This window comes from Drosophila virilis, chromosome 5 (assembly GCF_030788295.1).
Source record: "Drosophila virilis strain 15010-1051.87 chromosome 5, Dvir_AGI_RSII-ME, whole genome shotgun sequence".
NCBI lineage: Eukaryota > Metazoa > Arthropoda > Insecta > Diptera > Drosophilidae > Drosophila > Drosophila virilis.
In genome coordinates, this window is record NC_091547.1 from 24,312,613 (window position 1) to 24,332,183 (window position 19,571).

The following is a 19,571-nucleotide window of genomic DNA, read 5'->3' on the forward strand; positions in this document are numbered from 1 at the left end:
ACAAAAGAAACATAAATTATTTCGAATAATTTGGATTTGTAAATGTACAAAAAAGTTTTACAGCCTCTGTGCATTGCTCAGCCATACAGTTTCAAGGAAATTGCTGTGAACATCGCCAGATAGAATGTCATCAAAGAAAGCCAAAGCGGTCCACCTTGGTACAGCAATTGTGGAGTACAATTAACAAAGATTACACATATGAACAATTAAAAAGTAAAAAATTAAGAATAATATATCTTACATTGTCTGTTAATTATCAAATGCACAAAATTGCAATGTTCATCAGCAGTTTGGCAGCCGCTGTGCATTGCTGAGCAAAACAGTTTGAGAGCAATTGCTCTAACATCACAGCGTCTGTAAACATCGCACAATAACAGAGTGTAGAAAAATCTGAAGGAATTTCAACAACATGCTGTGGCGGTCGGTCGATTTGAAGGCAATTCGCACACATGGATTTAAAAGAATGTAAAGAAATGTCAGCAGGACTTGAAAGTGCACATTGAACGACTATTATATGGCATTTACATTAACTTTTATATATTTTTTACATTTATTCAGTGATTTAATCAAATATAGATCGCATTTAGCATGGATATTTGTCACACCAAGAGAGAATCAAGTATTTAATACCAAGTCGGGTTGGTGTCCATTTTTAGCACATTTTTCCCTTGCACACATTCCGTCTTCTTTTTCCCGGCAAACAAAAAAGAGAACTGATAAACGTAACGCAATAGTGGAAAATTGTTGAGACATGACGAGTTTTCGCAAACGGACCGTGCAAAAACCAATCCGTGGCACACGCACAAGCCCCCACACCGCCCAGGTGATCACCTCCAGCGGTAATCCATCGCTCGATCTGATTTTAGGCGGCGGACTGCCCATCGGCTCGATATGCCTGATTGGTAAGTGGAAACTGCGAAACGCAGTAATGGCTAACTGATATTCTAACTGTTGTTCGCGCAGAGGAGGATCGGTTTATGACGCACGCCAAGGTGCTGGTCAAGTACTTCTTGGCGGAGGGCGTGCTGTCCAAGCAGGAGATATTTCTGGGCAGCCTGGACGATTTGCCAGCGGAAATGCTGCGTCGTCTGCCCAAGCCGCTGACCGACGAGGAGGTGGAGCAGGAGCAGCGCCAGGAGCAAGAGCAGCCGGCGGATAAGAATGGGCTGCGCATTGCCTTTCGCTACAGCGACTTGCCGCTGGTCAATTCGGAGCAGGCAACTGCCAAAATAGGACATCATTTCAATTTGATGGAGCACATGGAACCGATGATGCTCTCCTATGCCCAGGCCACCATCTGGGATGATAACAACAAAGCCAATATTGTTGTCCAAGAGGATGACATATGCAACTCCACCAGCTCACTGGAGCCAACTGCTGCTGCTAGCGGCGATGAAGCAGCTCCAGTTGTTCAGCTCGAGGCCCAAAGCACTGCCAGCAACAACAACAACAACAACAATAACAACAACAATGACAATGCTACCACGGACAGCAGCACTGCCAACAATGCAACAAGCACAGCCGCAACAACAGCTGCAAGTGCAAATGAGTCGGCGTCGGCAACTGCAACTGCATCGCCGCCAGCCGCTCAGCCACATTTCTTCTACAATCCACGATATGGCCGCCTGCTCGACTATCTGCAGCTGCTGCTGAACGACGAGAGCTTCGAGCCGGGCACCAATGTGCAGCAGAAGAATCTGTGCCGCGTCTGCCTCACCTCGCTGGGCTCGCCACTCTGGTACGATGAGCACTTTGCCGAGGATCTGCTCAAGTTTCTAACCATATTGCGCGCCAGCGTGCGCAGCTGCACCGCCGTCTGTTTCATCACAATGCCCATGCATCTGATAGCCAAATATGTGAGTAACCAATCGATTCGCTGAAATGTGTGTCATCTGGAGCAGTTACTGATTGATATTTTTCGTTGTTACACAGGAAACCAGCTTGGTGCCCAAGATACGTCAATTGGTGGACTATGCCATTGAGCTGGAATCGTTTGCCGGCTCCGAGCGTGAAACGCATCCGGCCTTCAAGGAGTACAGCGGCCTGTTGCATCTGCACAAGATGAGCGCCATCAATACGCTGGCCGTGCACATGCCCGAGACCACGGATCTGGCATTTAAGCTGCGCCGCAAGAAGTTTGTCATTGAGAAGCTGCATCTGCCACCAGGTAGGAGCTGCTGCACCCAATCACAAACTCTCCAATAACCTGTTGAATGTGTTTTAATTATCCTTGCAGAGCTGCAGGAGACGTCGGATCAGGCGGCAGCTGCTGATATGATGGCCTTGCCCAACTGCAGCGCCAATATGCCCGTCAATTCAAATGTTTCCATGGATTTCTAGTGCCTGTTTGGCCCGATATTATGGCCATTGCCACCACGTTTTGTTGGTTGTTTCATTAAACCTAATTTTATACTCTGTCTCTGCGCAAACAAAAAAAATCCCAAAGCTGTGCGAATGCAAATCAAATCTTTTGTACAACAAACCAAACTCATTATTTGGCCTCAAAATCAACCCAAAACAAAAACTAAACTAAAATGAAAGCCACAGCAAAAGCAAATGCTGAAAAAAAGTTATAAAACAATTACCAATTATATATACAATATAGAGCGTTTGGCGTTTATTAGACGCAAACGCCGTTAGTACAACCAATTTTACAAGTTTTCTTATTTTAAATAGTTAATAATAATAACACAATATTGTACACAGAGTGCGCCCAAAATTTCCATATATATGTTGTGTGTGCATGCGAAAACTATTTTCCAAAAAAAAGAAAAACAAAACAAAAAATGAGGAGATGCGAGCAAAATTTGTAAGATTTTATGTAGTTATATATGTATTAAAACAACAACAAAAAGCCATTGAAATTTTTTTAAAAGTAGTTTTTATACAATTTGGTTTTATTTTTTTTTTTGATTTTATTACAATTATATACACAAATTTTAAGTACAACTGCAATGGGTTTTAATTTGTTGTTAAATATTTTATTTACTAATATTTGCATTTGTTATATGTATTAATTTTTAGTTGATTTAAGTGCAGCCTACTCTATAAAAAAGTATGGTATGTATTTAAATTCTTCAATATCGTATAAATCATTTACAATTTCTTAAACATTCTGCAGGGCTTCCCTGGATAGCTGACTAGCCCGGCACAACTTTAATCTTGAGACTGCTGCGATATTTGCCCAGTTCCGATTTCAGTTTCATATTCGGCCGCAGCGCATCGGCAAAGTATTCGTCGCACGGCGCATATGTCATATATAGTATGAAATCGGCTGCCTGTAGCCCATCTGGAGTCTGGTAGCAAATCTTGGGCAGCAGCAGGCGGCCCTCGTGCTGGCATTCGAGCAGCTTGTGGCCCAGGCTGCCCTCAATGGCCAGCTTCATGTTGGTAACGCCAGGCAGCTTGATGCTGGAAAATGGAATGTGAGCCCGTGAATCAGGTTCAATGATGTTGTCAAGCTATTTATACTTGCTGTCCTCGAACTGCACCAGCAGCCGGTGCAAAACCAGTTGGGCGAACAGTCTGATCTCCAGATCCTTGGTCATTGTGAGCGGCAACAGCAGATCGATAATGCGCTGCAGCTGCTCGACTCTGATCTGATTGTACTTGCTGAGGCAGTAGATGTGCAGCACGGAGATCAAGGACAACTGCTGGCATGCCTTGAGCGCGGCCAACTGCTGCAGACGCTTCAATAGCAACTCCACGTTGGGCAAACAACGAGCCACCAGGCACTCGTACATATATCGAATATTCTCCCGCTCGTTGGCGGCCAGAAGCGCCAGCCACAACTGATCCGACCAGAAGCTGGAACTTTTGAATGTGATCCTCAGCAATGCCCTGGCGATGCGCATTTTGATGCGATGCTCCTTGGAGTTCTCCAGATAATGTTGTTTCTTCTCGGTCATCTCGTTGTTGATGCGCAGCAGTTCCTCTAGAAGTGGGTTCGTATCGGTTTTACCTTCAATAACAAAATTAATATAACTATCGCGCTTTCTACAGCTGGTGAAGAAATAATTATACTGATTGATCAGATAACCATACTCGATGCTGTGTGGACAAATACGGAGTATTAATTGAGATCGAAATACGAACTGCTCTACTTACCATTTTTCGCCAGAGAGCGGATTGCCCGAGAGTACGCCGCGTATAAGCAGCGCTGTGGGCACGCTCTTTGTGCAGCACAGGACGTTTATGTTCAGGAACTGGCTCGCCTCGAGCACCTCGTTTAGGATCTGATCGCTTTCCTCAATGGGCCAATGCGTAGAGGCGTACTTCACAATGGCCGTGGCACTGCAACAGGGTAAGTGGAAGCACGTTAGACTGTGACTGATCGACTAACTGATGCCCTGTTTCCAGCTAACTTTTCTTAATCTGTGTACATTAAACAACTTGGCTATATTGGGAAGTAGCTTAAGCTCTGAGCTAGTCGCGTTTATACAGACGGACGGGAAGACGTAGCCGAATTAACTCTGCAATCGATCTATTGTATCCAATACTAGGACAGAGACTTACACCAAAACGCTGTCCGGATATTGTTTTAGATATGCCATTAGGGCTTTGAGTATGCTCTCATCCTCCAATCTGGCCTCAATGTTGTTTAATAAAGTCGCTATACGTTGGGCTGTTAGAATGGTGCCTTGACTAACTAAGTCCCCGGGCTTGATGCTCATCTCGTCCAGTTGCTTCCAAGTAATCAGTTTCTCACAAGTAAACCAATCGACAGCTCGGTGCTGCACAAAACTTATCTCCTCCTCCGTTTCACATTTCAGTTTTTCGACTAGATATTGCTGCAGTTCTTTGAGATCTGCGATGCGCTCGAGCACATCTATGTTCAAATCGTAGATCTCCTGATAAAAGTCGAGTATATGCATTCGCTCACTGGGACACTCCAGTTTCAGGCTGAAAAAGAAGGAGAACAGACGCCACCAGCCATGCTGAGCCCGAGGCAACTGGCTCAGTTGCTTATGCAGCTCGATGCCTACCTTGACATCTGAACAAATAATATAGTACAATTAAATCTGGCTAAGTTGAAACTATGTTTTGTTTGTTACCTGTGCGAAAAATTGTTGTGAACAGGGCTTTGTCAAAATATACCATTTCCTCAGTGATATTTGTGCAGTTCGCAATTTTTGCCGTAAAACGTTTGTGATCCCTACAAAAATTGTCACTTGTGCTGCAAAGCGCCTTCATAAACTGTATATAATCGCCCAGCGAGAAGCTTTCAATTGTGGGCTGAAATAAAAGAGTGTGAAGTTTTTAATAGTTGGTGGGTTTTCTGCACCGTTAACGATAATTTCTCAAAATCTCTTCAATCTCAAAGGTAAAAAGTTCACCTTTATATCTCTTATGGTTAGGCTAATCGTTCATCATCAGTCAGTCAGTCAAAAAGTAGCTCTTTCTAACAAAATATAGATTATAAGACGCTTTTGCAACACTGTTCCGCATCTTATGAAACCTAACCTCAAAACCTTATACACATAACCTCAAAAGCGCATACCCTCAACTTGGAATGTGCTCAAACTCACCTCAACTTGAAACGGACTCAAACTCACCTCGAATATATCGAACATGCGATTTTGAGCCTCATAACGCAGAGTTTCATGCTGCAACGATCTGACACGCCCGCAAATCTTCAAGAGCAAACTCTTGGCCACATGCGGCTGGCGAGGATGCATGCTGCGCAGCCAGTGGAGCAGGGGCAGACTCAGCCAGGGCACAGTGACCAGCGACTCGAGGAACTGCAGCGTGCCACTATTCTGGACGAACGCCTTGATATTCAGCTCCGGCAGCATGTAATCCTCGGCATCGTACAGCTCAGTTTTGTTGGTGGCATCCAGGAATTTGGTCAGCAGATTGACACGGCGCAGCTCCGCGATGTTGGAGTGCAGCAGAAAGTATTCCAGAGTCCAGCGCACGACAAGCTTGTTTTTATTGTCGAGTAGTCTCAGATACAGGATTCGCAGCCAGCTGAGCCAATCGTTGTCCTGGCTGCTTGCCACAAAGCGCGGCAGCTGGCCGCTCAGCATGGGCAGCACCAGGTGCGAATCCTGATGTTCCAGCTGCTCCATGATGACTATATAGGCCGGCCAGTGGGGCTCCACGCACTTCAGGGCCGCCTGCACCTGCGGACAGTCCTTGTCGCAGTCCTTATTATTCTCCTTGCACTTCTCAATGCTGAGCAGCAGCTTCCGCATTATGGAATAGGCCAGCTGGCGGTTCTCGCTCAGCTCCGACTGCAACAGCTCCTGGATCACTGTGAACAGCTGCGGCGAGCAGGTGCACTCCAGCCCGAGCTCACGCACAAAGTCATCCAACAGATGCTCCAGTATTTGCCCCGCATGCGGATGCAGTTGCGCGCCCGTCAGCTGATCCCCTTCGGCGCCCAAGGTTTCGCACAGCGATATCGAGGAGAGCTTGCGCAGCAGACACAATCCCGGCCAGGGAAATTGACGTGCATGCGCCTGCACCGCGTCGAGCACCTTGGAGATCTGCTCCCGATTCACATGCACGTTGTCCCTGTCCGCGATCACCACCGAGATCAGCTTGTCATAGAGCTTGGTGCCAAACTTGACCTCGTGGCTGCTGTTCAGCTGGCTGTAGATGCTCTGCAGGACACGCTTGAGTGCCTCCTCGTTGCCCTTCACCTTGTGTATGTCGATGAGGTCGCACAGCATGTTGTCCATTTCCACATTTTCGCCATTTTCCAGCTGCGCATCATTCTCAGGCTTTTGTATTTGCATTGTGTTCGTCTTCTGAGTGATGGCAACTGTTCTTAGCTGATCCAACGTAGGGTTACTTGAACTGTGTTTATATCCTATACAAAAATATATATATATGTATATAAGTATTCGACTTAAGCATATGGGGCACAATATTTTCAGTTTTGACACAAATTTCAATGGGAAATTTGACCATTCTTCGCATTCGGTTCTCATTTTTTCCTTTGGTAAGAATTTGTCCTATGTCTATATAGGATATTTGAGGATATTTGAAGACTTATATTGCCAGATTTAGATCTAGAGGCCAACCAATGGACAAAGACTTAAGACTCGTAAAAATCGGATGAGATTTGGCCGAGCTATCGAAGTCGAAAATAAGTTTTACAACCGTTTTCCGCCAATTTTCCACTGTTGCGGGCGGAATTGTCCATATTAAGAATACTTTTAAGACAAATAGAATTGTATAACAGTTATTTTGACTCGTTTGGTAAATCTAGTGTTAGTAAATGAATCGGTTTATTCTTAAGTTAATCCTCTATCGGACCAATACGTACACTCATCTGCTTTTCACCCACATCTCCCAAATGTTCAAGTTCATTGAACGCTGCACCTCTTAACCCCAGCGCCCAATTTGGATGAGTTCCAGGCACTAATTCTGGAGCGGCTACACTTTGCATCTTTGCCGCTGCTGTGGTGATTTCTAATTGCCCAGGCAACCCTTGGCAAGTGGTTGCGCCCACAACAGCTTTGACCCCAATCCCAAATGAGTGAAGTAATGAATGATTTAATGTGCTTGCGGTGCGGCGGGGGGGGGCAGGGTACGGCTATATGCGTATTGCGCAGCGGCAGCGGAAGTGCCAGCGCCATGTGGATCACAACGGTAAAGTGGGCAGCGAGAGAGTGCGCGAGAGTGGGAGAGAGTGTATAAAGAGAGCGCACCAAGCGCAGGTCAACAAGAAAATTCAATTAAAGTGTGTCTTCAAAAACGCAAAGAACATGCTCAGAGCATTTACGAGGGCTGTTCCAAAAGTTTGTACGGTAGCTGTGCTGAGTCTGAACCTTAACCAGATAAGCCAGCAACAACAAAGGCTGCTCTCGCTCGTTTTGCCTTGCATTTGATTCCTTTCGATATTCGAACATGCATGCAGCGGCACTTTGTCGAAAGAACTGTAATTTGTTCTCGCGTCTTAATGACTTTTCGGCAGCGTCTATTTCAGCTGTGTGTTAAAAGTGAAATGTTCGAAGATACTAAGTGAAAATTATTATATAGATATGTTTGAGCCACATCCATTTGACATGTTTTACAACTTTTAAAGCAGCCGTCGCGCATTGAAAGATAAGCCTGTCCAACAAGTTTTCCATGCAGAGTTCTGACCAGCTCCCATGGCTGTTGTTGTTGTTGTTGTTGCTGCTGCTTCATTGTTTACAAACGGTTCCATTTGACTGCAGCTGCAGACGCAGCCGAGCAAAAGAATGAGAGCGAAAGCGCAGAGAGCGTCTGTGAGAGTAGGAGAGGGAGAGCGAGAGAGAGACAGATCGTAAACAGAAATGTGAGCGTTAGAGCTTGGCTGGGCTCTGCCTCAACGCTCGCGCGTGAACTTGCCACAACTTGGGGCAGCTTTGGACTTTTCAGTTAACGTTCATCCGTCAAGCGCGCTGTTTGGTTACAGAAAAAAGAAAAACCGTTGAAAATTGAAAATCGCTGTCGCTGCTTTTTGTGCATTTCCACTTAAACAGCTGCCCAGCCGCAGAAATGACATAAAGAATAGAACAATCTATGTGAAACGAACGCGACTTGCCACAGGCCACATGCCACAAAACGCTGACCGCTCAATTGTCTTAAAATTCACTTAATTAATTAAGAAACACCCACAACAACTGCGAAATGGGGCGCTGTTTTAATCACAAGTTTGTGCTCAACTTTTGCAACCTGTTGTTTTTGGTAAGTCTAAGCAGAGGTATACAGATATAGATAAATATATATACCATATAGATGAGGTGAAATCTAGGGCCTATACGCGTCACAAGCTGCCCAAATTACTTGTGTAAAACTCCATTTGTTTCAGTTCAGTTGGGTGTAAACTGAGGGGTACCATGATTATATGATGAAGTTTACAAGAATATTTAAAAAATTAAAAAAAAAATTGACTTGGGAGTTCGGGCATAATCGCCCTATTGCTAGCCGGATTCTGTATGCTATTGGGATTTATGCACTTAATTTTTATAATTTGATAATTAAATACTAAATAAATAAACATAGAAAATTAAGAACTAAAATAGTTCCCGACTAAAGAAGTCTGAAAAAAAAGTCAAGGAGCAGGCAAATAATAGCATTATAATATTAATAATAAGATTATAAGGCAATTGGATTATAAGAGCCATGAAAGCATGGACTAGTTGCTAAGTCTAAAAAGAAGTTTGGAATAAGGTAAATAATAAGATTGTAAAAAGCAATGTGATACCTAAGCCCGCTTCTAAGAAACCTACGATTCGAACCAGCAACTTCTCTTATAAATTGACTCACCGTCATCTAACGTGGATCTCTTTAAAATCAAATCAGTTTTTCCAGCTAACTTATCAAAATAACCAGCCAAATAGTTGACACAAGATCGGTTTTTCAACTTATCTTATCTCGGGTCCACTTAACTCCTATCTTCCCGCCGCACACCTGAGCTGAGTTAGAGCATACGCTCTTCGTCTCTCTGGCGTTTTACACTATTTTGCTTGCTCGATTTTGTTGTATTAGTTTATGTTCTGCTTGGCTGATTGAAACTATTTGAATGAGGCAGCTGGATGGAGGAGGAGGAGGCGGCGGAGGAGTGGGAGGAGGAGTCCAAAAGTTTTTGCCAACGCTTTTTGGCTGCCAAACGGGCGGACCAAGCGCAGGCGCAGCTTGGCACCAGTAATAAAAAAAACTCCAGTCGAGGGTATACGACTAGCAGATACCCTGTAGACAACTTGACGAAAATAACTGAATTACCTGGAGAATCATAATGAAATTTCCAAGGCTAAAAGAGGATATTCAAAGATGTTTGTTTACCAAAAATGAAGACTATGAGATCCAGGCGTATATAGAGTAGTACAGACGTTTCATCTGAGCAACAACACCCTTTCCATTGGGTACAGGGTATTTGCGAGCAGGTAACATCTCATATAGGAAATGGGCAGGGGTTAATGGGGGCAGGCGAGCTCCAACTTCCGTTGCGTGCGCGCAGACCTCATGCTTTTCACACAACAACAACAACAACAATAATAATAATAATAGAAGTCGACTTTTGTTTACACCCTCTTTCTTTCTCTCTCTCTCCCTCTGGCTCTCTTCCAGCTCTGTGGCACGCTGCTGATTGTGGCAGGCTGTTATCTGTATACGGATAGCAAACGCATTCTGCTGTCACGTCTCCTGGCGGCGCCCAGCGAGCAGCTGAACTCGCTGCCCCAGCCGCTGCTGTACTACATCGCAGTGGGTCTGGCCATAGCCGGATTTGCGGCTGTGCTGGCGGCGGTGCTGGGCTTCTGGGCGAGCTGCCTGCACACCTACTGCTTCCTCAGCATCTACTTTCTGAGCGTGGTGGTGCTGCTGCTGGCGGAGTCTGTCATTTGCCTGGCCATCACACTCTGGCCGCACTGTCTGGGCATCAGCTTGGACGAGGGGCAGATGGTGAAGGCGCTGCAGCGCAATTATGGCGTGCCCGGCCAGGAGCAGTTCACCAATGCCATGGACCTGGCCCAAACCCGTTTCGGCTGCTGCGGCATGCGTAGTTCCTTGGACTACGACAACTCGCTGTGGCGCCTCCAGAGCTATGGCCAGCGTAACTGGCCTGTGCCGCTCAGCTGCTGCGTGCTGGCCAATGCGCCACAGCCGCTGGCCTTTCTCGATCCCAAGCCCGCCAATGAGACCCAGTGTCAGGCGCTGGAACGGTCCATCTACGAGCGCGAGCGCTACACAGAATCCTGCCTGATGCATCTGGATGGCTGGTATCGTGAGCAGTATGGCATATTTCTGGCCGCCAGCCTGGTGCTTGCGCTGGTCGAGTTCAGCGTGCTGCTGGGCATAATACTCACCTGCACAGGCATTGCATCCCGGCGCGCCAGACTGGACAGTGGTCCGCGCTCCCAGGCATTCAGCCAGAAGGGCAGACGCCGCACCACGGCCAAGTCGCGCCAGGCGCTCGTCGACAACATTTACGAGTCGGAGGTGCAGCTGCGCGGCCATGGCCAGAGCGGCGGCATGTGCCTGGGCTCGGCCAGCCGGCATGTGAGCAGCGAGGACTTCAAGGAGCTGTACGTCCAGCCCAGGGATCTCTACAAGCAGCGCCATAACACAACCTTCAAGCCGATTGCCAGCGACTATCAGACGCCAGCGCGCAGCTACTTGGTCTAGGAGACGTTCCTGGAAACAGGTGAGCAGACTTGCGCCCCATTTCAAATGCATAGGGACTTGCAAAATGATATAAAACATTATTATTATCATAATAGGTACATCAGAACTAACATCTCTAAAGTACATTCACAGATTCGATTTAAGGTACATGTCACAAGACTTAAAGACTAAACGTACGTATTTTTCTTAATTATTCTCTTTGTAGCTCCTGCACAACTGGAACCACATACATATAAAAACCAAAGTATTAAACAAACACGTAAAATAAAGTACTTTAACTAATGCGTTAAGTCACAAACGAAAAACCTGAGACTTTACAGGGTATTAACTATATAGAGTTAACATTATAGGGTATGCACAATACAACAGAACTGGTCGCACTCGGGCTAATCATTTAACAAAGATAACATCATCCCATAACATAAACCTGAGTCTGTACAGGGTAAGAATGAAGTAAAGTAAGGGCTACACAAAGGAGAGGAAGTGTTAAACTGGCACTTGGAATAGTCAATTGACATAGACAACGTCAAGTCTGTAGAGGGTATACATGAAGTAAAGTACAGGGCATACAATAGAGAGGTAGTCTAGAAGAGCTGGCAGCACTTGGATTAATCAATTGACATCGTCTCTGGAGCACGTTAAGCCTGAGTCGTAAGAGGGAATAAATTCGGTCTGTTATAGGGTATACACATGAGAAGGCTTAATCATTTAACGTAGACAACATCATCGTCACTGGAATCGCTCAGCGTGTGAATGCGCCGCCGCTTGCTCCTGACAACTGGCGGATTCTGGTCGATTGGGGCGCCACGTCGTCGCTGACGTCGCTGCTCCTTGAGAATGCGCTCGGCACGCTCCAGCGGGCATTCGGATATGTCGTGCTTGTCATCCGCCTCGCTCTCATCACTCACCACAAACGAGCAGGGATAGTATTGCGATGGCTCCGCCTCCACGGGCTGAGAGAAAATCGATTCGTCGTGGAACGCACGCGGCGCAGGCATTTTGAAGGCGCCCGGACGATGCACAGGACTCCTGGCAAGGACAAAGACATGGTATCAGTTGGTTACAAGACAACCCGGGCGAGCCAAGACTTACTTCATCGCCTGCAGGTACATGGCATGTGTCGTGGTATCGTTGTGGCCCTCATCCTCGCTGGACACAATGACAGAGTCCTTGAGGTAAGCGCCGTAGGTGCGTTCCGCATCCTCATCCTCCTCGTGATCGGAGCCACTTTGCTCCGCCTCCTGCAAGACGAACGCATTGAACCTGGCGCGTTTGCGACGCGGCGGCGTCACCAGCTCCTGCTGTGCATAGATCATAATTGGACTTGGAACTTAAGAGGAATTTTGTGCACTTACCAGCTGAGTGGCGGGCACCTGCTCAAAGCTGTCCTCCGCCAGAAGCTGCGTAGCGAGCACGCACTTTGACTCATCCTTGGCCTGCTCCTGCTCCTCCTCCTGCTCGTCGAATGTGTCATAGATCTTTCGCTTAGCTGGCCGGCGTCGCACTATTGGTGAATCCTCCTCTTCCTGGACAGGCGCGGCACCAGCTTCAGCTTCATTAGCAGCTGACAAGCTGGTCATGCGATGTATACGTTGCGCCTCCTTGGACAACTGACCACGCCCGCGCATGCTGCGCAGATAATTCTCAAAAATGCTGGGGGATTTCTCCTGGCCAACGGGCGCTCTGGCCCGCACCGGCGAGTGTTCGGCATGCACAGCAGCCGTGGATTTGGCGGCCAGTTTGGCGGCTAAGCTTCTGGCTGGAGCAGGCGCTGTTGTTGCGGGCTTGCAGGGCGACATGGAGTCCTCCGAGAACAGATCAGGCGATAGGTTGCGCGGCGTGGTTGCCGCTGACAAGGCGGGCGGCTGTTGCTCCGGTTGCTGCAGCAGCTGCTCCTCGGGCAGCGGTTCCAAGAAATCATTGAGATCGATGTCGAGTGCCTCCGGCATGGCATCAGCTGCCTTGGGCTGGCATTCCTGCTGCTGCTGCTGCTGATTGGCCAGCTCATCAAAGGTGGACAGATCTTCATCTAGCTCTGCCAGCAGCGAGTGCTTGTCCAGCTTTTTGTTGAATGGCGTGCTTGCCGCACTCATCAGGCAATTAAGGCGACTCAGATTGGCGCTCAGCTGGCTGGACTCCACCCTGGAGTCGTCTTCCAGTGGCAGCTGCTTCACTCGCAACGGCGTGGAGCTGTGCTCCGCGGTATGCACCGAGTTCGCCCATTGGCTTTGATAGACAGAAGCGTCTGCCAGCAGCGAGTCCTGCTCCGCCAGCTGCTGCTCCTGCCAATCCTCGTAGATGCCCGTCGACTCGTCGCCCAGCTGCTCCTTCATGGTCTGCTCCAGGCGACGCAGCTCCAGTTGCTCCAATTGCTGCTGCAGCAGCTCATGGTTATCCGCACACAGACCCTGCTCCCGCAGACCCGCAAATATATCCACGCAGTCCGCCTCAAAGCGCTGCTGCTCATCGTCTGGCTGCAGCAAATCCTGCAGGGTCAGCTCCGCGCCGCTTGACTCCGGCTGCAGGAGCCGCTCCAGGTGCTCGCCGCAGACCGCCTGCAGCAGCTCGTAGATGCGTCGCGTGCGCTGCTGTCGTGAGTTCAGACGCGCAGCCGGCAGCTGCCGCTGCATTTGCTCCAGCATCTTGGCATGGATATCGCGCACGAAGCAGACATTGGATTCCAGCAGATAGAGCTTGAGAGCAGCCGGCAGCTGCTTGTCCTGCAGCTGCGCCTGCAAATCCTGATTGCGCTGCGAGTCACTCACCAGCGGTTTTGTGGCCTGCAGCAGGCGCGTAATCTTACGCAGACGCTGCATCAGCTCCTGGCTGCTGCTTGTTGAGCTGCTCTCATTGGCTGGTGCAGCTGCCTCGGCTGGGGTGCCCGGCTGCGTGTCCAGCAGAAAGTTCTTGATAGGCACGCTGTGTCGCGCCGCCTGCTCCTGCAGCAGCTGCTGCGAGGCCGCGCTCGTCTTATAGGTGGGTTCACCCTGCAGAAACCTGTCCTGGCTTTGCTTAAAATATTTGCGCAGATCCTGGCACCCAACCGTTGCCTGCTTTGGCTGCCTGCCACGCGCCTTGTTCGCAGGCGATGGTGGCTGCGGCTTGACTTGTGCCGGCTCCATGAAACGCTGTTCGCAACGCGGATGATACTGCGGCGGCACCAGGCGCGGGGCGTGCTGATACAGAGCGCTTTTAACCAGCGTCGATTGCAGGAGCTTGCGATTCGTTTGATCCTTGTTGGCCAGCATCTCCTTCAGCAGCTGCTGCTCCCGTCCCTCGGTGACCAGCATGACCACGTCGCCGCGCTTTTGCCGGCCCGTGCGCCCAATGCGCTGCACAAAACGCGTTGGGTTCGAGCTGCATATATCGAAGCACACAATCAGCTCCACCTCGCCCACGTCGAGGCCCTCCTCGCCAATCGAGGTGGCCACCAGCACATTGGTAATGCCCTGGCGAAAGTCCGACATTATTTGCAGCTGCTCCTTCTGGGTGAGAGCACAAATCCCACTGCCGCCGGAGCTTTGGCCCACAAAGCAACGCGGACGCACCAGCGGCCTGTGCTGCAGCAGTAAACGTTGAATCAGCATCACGGACTCACGATACTCACAGAAGACAATGGCACGCGAATCGGCATGCGACTGGAATAGCAGGAAAGGGAATAAATCAGTATACAAGTACTCCTTGGAATCAAACTATGGACTCACCTCGAAGTGCTGGAGCAGCACCTGACGCGCCTGCTCGTATTTGGGATGTCCAAAGTCCAGTGTTGCAGGCAGAGGCGCCACCTGGCCATTGGTCATGGCGTGCGTGGAAAAGTCTAGGGGATTGGAACCCAGCTGCTGGCGCACGTGCTCCACTAGCTCCCTGAGCGCCACATCCTTCAGCACAAACTTATCCCGTCCATGCTCGTCCGCATCGAAATTGTTGACAAAGACGCGCAGACCGTGCCGCTCGAGCAGCTCCATGGCATGATACAGGCTGATGCACATGGCAAAATTACTGACAATTAGACTATGCTCCGGATGACGCTCCCCGTTGGCGACGCGCTCCTGGAAACGGCTCTGATCGTACAGCAGATTGTTGCGCGAGATGTTGCCACGCGCGTTCTTCAGCACATTTGCCGCAATTAGCTGGCGCAGATAGGGATCGATGATTTCCAGCAGACGTGCACGCGGCTCCTTGATGCGATCCTTGAGGGGCACAACAATTGTGCGCATGCTGCGCTTATGCACGTACTGCCGCACATCAATCGAGTCCTCCCAGCGCACCTCCAGATGCGAGATGTACAGATTTCGACACACAGCTGCCACATCGTCCATGGTGCGTCCAGGCGTCGCGGACAGGGCCAGCATGCGGAAGTATGGATTGCGTGCCATGATGGATTCCGTTACCTGCATGATGAACCTGGATTAACATTATGATTGACTGACTGGGAAATACTTTGCCTGGGCAAAGCCGAGTATATTGTCTAGCTGGAGCAGCCCCCACCTGTGTGTATGCATATCGTCCTTTGGCCCTGTGCGCCTCATCTACCACCAGCAGCTTGATGGACATGTATGGAAACTGCATACCATCGCCCGTGTCCAGCATGTCCGACTGCACCACTTGGGGCGTGGCAAAGAAGACGCGCTTGCTCAGCCACAGCTCAGCGCGTTTGGCACGCGGCAAACGGCCCGTTAGCTCCACCGTGTCCTCGGCGGGAAAGGGCATTATCTTCTGGCAGGCGGCAATCTGCTGTGAGACCAGCGGACGAGTTGGCGCCATAAAAATCAGCTTGCTTTTGGGATACCAGCGATACAGATTGTACATCACCACGGATGCAATGAATGTCTTGCCCAGTCCCGTAGGCAACACCACCAGGGTGTTCCGATAGAGCGCCGCCTGGACAATGCTGTGCTGATACGAGCGAAGCGGCAAATTGCTCGGATAAAGCCAATTATTGCCGCAGCTCTCATCGAAGCCCTCGAACTCCGGGCTAATGTTTGGCGGCTGCTGCTGCGTTGGTGCATCTAGTAGTTTACCCAAGGCTTCATCATTTAATGCCAAATCGAATGCGGCGTCGTCGCCTGGCCAGTCGTTGTTCATGTTTGCATTTAAAATGCAAATAAATTTGTAAACATAAAATTGCAAAACGAAAACATAAATGTATGAAAAATTGCAAACTTAAACAGCTGTGCAGGTTGCCAGATCGGCTGGGTTTTTGGTATTTTTGCAGCGCGAACTTATCGATAACACTAACAATATGACGAACACACTGCAATTGTTTTAGTTGGAACACAGATCAAGGTGCAGTAAGTATATTAAATTATGTGGCATATTAATGTACCATTTAAAATCAAAGTGTAAGCTGCTACAGCACGTTAAACAATCCGATATATCGTTTATGAGTGGCACTTTGCAGCACTGCTCGCTGTATACCCTTTTTTTTCGCTTTGTGTAGCTACACTGTGGCAATATACGTTTTACTAAGTACGGTCACACCACGTCAGTGCCGCTTTTTTTTCTGTTGTATGCAGAGCACGTACGCGGTGTTTTTTTGTGCCCTTTTTGGAGTTTCGTATATTTCTCGCGCATATTTACGTTTAATGAAACGAACATTTAACAAACAAGAACTGTGTACGTTTAGTGTTTATTGTGTGTTTAACAAAGTGACCAAAATATAAATATAATACATCAAATTGTATGGCTTCCCAATACATTTGTGAGTTTATACGCGCGCGTCCTTTTTGTGCGATCCCAAAACAAACAACAACAACAACAAAACAACCCGATGGGTATGCAAAGTGCAATTGCTTATGCTAAATGTGTTAATTAAATCAAATGCAGCTTATCAAATATTTTTATATACATTTTTATTGCGAGTTTCAGTTATGCGCTGCTTAAGTTGTTTTTACATTTACCGTTAGGGCCAGTCTCTGGACGCTGTGTGAGTGCGTGTGTGTTGAAGCTGTGTGTGTGTGTGTGTGTTGGCTGCAACATTCAACATGTTGCAGTCAAAACAAAAGGCAGCCATAAGAAACAACAAGCGCAACAGCAGCAATATTAGCAACAATAACAACAACAATACTGTACAGCAGCAGAGATCGCAGCTTAATTTGTTGTAGTTGTTGTTGTTGTTCTTTTTCTATGCTCGCACTCTCAGTGGCCGTCGCTCTCTCACTTTGCGTGTGTGTGTGTGTGTTTTTGTCGTGTTTTGTTTTGATTTTTACACACACACACACACACGTAGTAGCAGCGGCCGCAATTTTGAACTGATTTCCGTGCTGCTCTTGTTCTTGTTGTTCTTGTTGTTGTTGTTGTTTGCAATCTAATAATTTTGTCGTTGTAGTTGTTTTTGTGCGCGTCGTACTCATTGAAATGACAAACTAATAATAATAAAAAAAAATCAAATTGGATTATCGCCAAGCCCCGTGCTAATGTTGGGTAAGTGACAAAAGCTGCGCTGTTGCTGCTTCTTATTTGTATACCTCGTTCTCTTTATTTGCTGCTCCTTACTTATTGTGTGTGCGTGTGCGTGTGCTTGTGTCCGTATACCTGTGTGTGTGGGTGGGCGAATCAAGACCTTGGCCATTAACTACTTCACATTGATTGCCGTTCCGTTGCGTTTGTGAACTTTTGCAAGAGCTTTGCAAAAGCTTTCGGCTAAACTAAAAATAGATCAAGCTGCGGACCAGTTTAAGTGGGTCTACTCTAACTCCAACAGTAACAACAACAACAACAACAATCTTGCCTAATGCGATTATCAAATTGGTGCGAGGGCAGACAAAGAAAAGCTAAACACTATGACACTCAGAAATCTATGTAAAAGCTAATGACAGCCGTTAAACTGTGTGGCAACCCTCGTAACAAAGCAATGCGAAGAGCGCTTGCGAAACGGCGCTTGCAGTTTGTTGCTGTTCTTGTTGCTCTCTAGAAACAATTGGCTGGATTTTCTTTGGAGTTTAGCTCGCATTGCACACTACGACGAATGATGGATGTGCTGCTGCTGTCGACGTCGACGTCGACGTCACCGTCACCGTCGACGCTGGCAGCGTTTGCTGACTCGAAAAGTTGTCGGTTGAGTTTTTACGGCTTTGGTTAGGTTAACATTTTATTTGCCTTTTTCTTGTTGACTCTGCTTCTCTCTCTCTCTCTCTCTCGCTCTCTAGCCCTCTTTTTCGGTCTTTGGCTCTTTTGCTGCTGTCTGCGCTGCTGTCCTTGCTTGATCCTTTTCCTTTTTTTTTTGCAGCTGAGAGAGCGAGTGAGCGGAGAGAAAGTGCTCTCTCACATTCCAGCTAACGCTCGATGCGGATGCCGATCAAATCAATCAAATTCCCATAACAGCATAAAAGGAACTGAGAAACAGAAGATAAAAGAGAGAGTACGAGAGAGAGAGAGAGAGAGCGGTTTGTTTATTTTAGATTAGATAGGTTGGACAATGCTTAAAAGATACGTTTTAATAATAAATGTATACATATTAATTTAATTCCGATAATGTTGTGACAGTTTAAGGTCCTGCGACATGGAAGCATTTCATTTTAGAGGCTAAACATTGAAAAGAATAACTGAAATTTAAAAAGCTCAATCAATCAATAAAACTCCGAACAACGTGAATGCTTTGAGATATATGCTATACTTAAAGAATTGCCCGGCGTTGCGCGTGTCGGATATGTTCCGGTATTTATGTATTTAAGACCATGTTTCGAGTCGCTTCCATAGCTTAACGAACGCTGTCTCGCTCACGCTCTCCCTCTCTCTCTCTCCCTCCCTGTCTGCTGTCTTTGTCTCGTATGTTCGCGTGTCTGCGTCTTGTTGTACCGGAAGTTGCTCTGGCTCAAATGTTGTGTGTGCCTCTGTGTGTGTGTGTGTTTGTGTGTGTATTTTGTCGAGCAAGTGAATGACCCAATTAAGCTGAGCAGCTATTGCCGCCGCAGCTTAGGCTTAGCCGTTGTCTAAGGCCTACACAAATGTAGGTGGCCTAAGCGAGAGATGCGCCGCATTGGGATTGTGTTTGGCTCCAAAACTGGTTTCGCCTGCAGTTGCAACAACAACAACAACAACTGGCAGCAGCTTCTTTTTAGCCATTTGGCTGTGGCATTTCTGTATTAAATATTTCGCACCATGTTCTGCATTATTTCGATTGCCTGATCCCTGCGGCCTGCGGACTGGCATATTTTGTCGTTGACTCAGTTGAGGTCAATGCTGCCGCCTGCCGTCTGTCCCCTGCTTGCCCCCGCTTCTACAGTTGCTGCCGCCGGGCGAGCAAACAGGTTTCGCTTTGCCAAAGCTTTGCTGTTGTTGCTGCTGTCGCTGCTTCTCCCACAGTTTGGGACAGTGAACCCTCGCGTTCAATGCAAGTTGAACCGATGCGAAACATCCCCTCAACAACAGCAACAACAACATAATCGACTCGAAGACAGCCCTTGAGCAAAAGCTGCAGCTAAAACTGCGCAACACGCAGAAGATGTTGTCTTTATGTATATTGTTTT

General features: G+C 47.8%; 5 protein-coding genes across 8 annotated transcripts in view; 3 read left to right on the forward strand and 2 right to left on the reverse strand.

Annotated features, from left to right (window-relative positions):
* Positions 1-672: 672 nt before the first annotated feature.
* On the forward strand, positions 673-2,949 carry Elp4 (Elongator complex protein 4). Its single transcript, XM_002048916.4, has 4 exons — positions 673-902; positions 964-1,856; positions 1,933-2,167; positions 2,237-2,949. Exons 1-4 carry the CDS (start codon positions 752-754, stop codon positions 2,338-2,340), a joined length of 1,383 nt encoding a protein of 460 aa, XP_002048952.2. The 5' UTR covers positions 673-751; the 3' UTR covers positions 2,341-2,949.
* A 191-nt stretch (positions 2,950-3,140) lies between these two features.
* Positions 3,141-6,860, reverse strand: LOC6627133 (uncharacterized). Its single transcript, XM_002048915.4, has 6 exons — positions 5,556-6,860; positions 5,055-5,235; positions 4,516-4,993; positions 4,108-4,293; positions 3,472-4,050; positions 3,141-3,411 (listed from the first exon to the last, which is right to left on the reverse strand). The coding sequence occupies exons 1-6, from the start codon at positions 6,741-6,743 to the stop codon at positions 3,141-3,143; spliced, it is 2,883 nt and encodes a 960-aa protein (XP_002048951.1). The 5' UTR covers positions 6,744-6,860.
* Positions 6,861-8,312: 1,452 nt separating this feature from the next.
* Positions 8,313-11,407, forward strand: Tsp68C (Tetraspanin 68C). Of its 3 annotated transcripts, XR_011416891.1 has the most exons (4): positions 8,313-8,664; positions 10,048-11,122; positions 11,199-11,247; positions 11,309-11,396. XR_011416891.1 is itself a non-coding variant. In XM_070209872.1 (3 exons), the coding sequence occupies exons 1-2, from the start codon at positions 8,608-8,610 to the stop codon at positions 11,101-11,103; spliced, it is 1,113 nt and encodes a 370-aa protein (XP_070065973.1). In that variant the 5' UTR covers positions 8,313-8,607; the 3' UTR covers positions 11,104-11,122; positions 11,199-11,280. The 3 variants fall into 3 exon arrangements, 2 of the variants coding, with proteins under 2 accessions (XP_070065973.1, XP_002048950.1); XM_070209872.1 differs by lacking the exon at positions 11,309-11,396 and having other exon boundaries at positions 11,199-11,280; XM_002048914.4 differs by lacking the exon at positions 11,199-11,247 and having other exon boundaries at positions 8,325-8,664; positions 11,309-11,407.
* Positions 11,160-16,295, reverse strand: Fancm (FA complementation group M). 2 transcript variants are annotated; one of them, XM_015174165.3, is made up of 5 exons: positions 15,592-16,295; positions 14,808-15,494; positions 12,459-14,741; positions 12,196-12,401; positions 11,160-12,132 (listed from the first exon to the last, which is right to left on the reverse strand). In XM_015174165.3, the coding sequence occupies exons 1-5, from the start codon at positions 16,186-16,188 to the stop codon at positions 11,808-11,810; spliced, it is 4,098 nt and encodes a 1,365-aa protein (XP_015029651.1). In that variant the 5' UTR covers positions 16,189-16,295; the 3' UTR covers positions 11,160-11,807. The 2 variants fall into 2 exon arrangements, with proteins under 2 accessions (XP_015029651.1, XP_002048949.1); XM_002048913.4 differs by having other exon boundaries at positions 12,196-12,404; positions 15,592-16,294.
* A 288-nt stretch (positions 16,296-16,583) lies between these two features.
* LOC138911399 (neurogenic protein mastermind-like) overlaps positions 16,584-19,571 on the forward strand; it is a 45,359-nt gene continuing 42,371 nt past the window's right edge. Inside the window, exons 1-2 of the mRNA XM_070210210.1 lie at positions 16,584-16,877; positions 17,432-17,526. The gene's annotated coding sequence lies outside the window, so the exon portion shown is untranslated. The remainder of the gene's footprint in view (positions 16,878-17,431; positions 17,527-19,571) is intronic.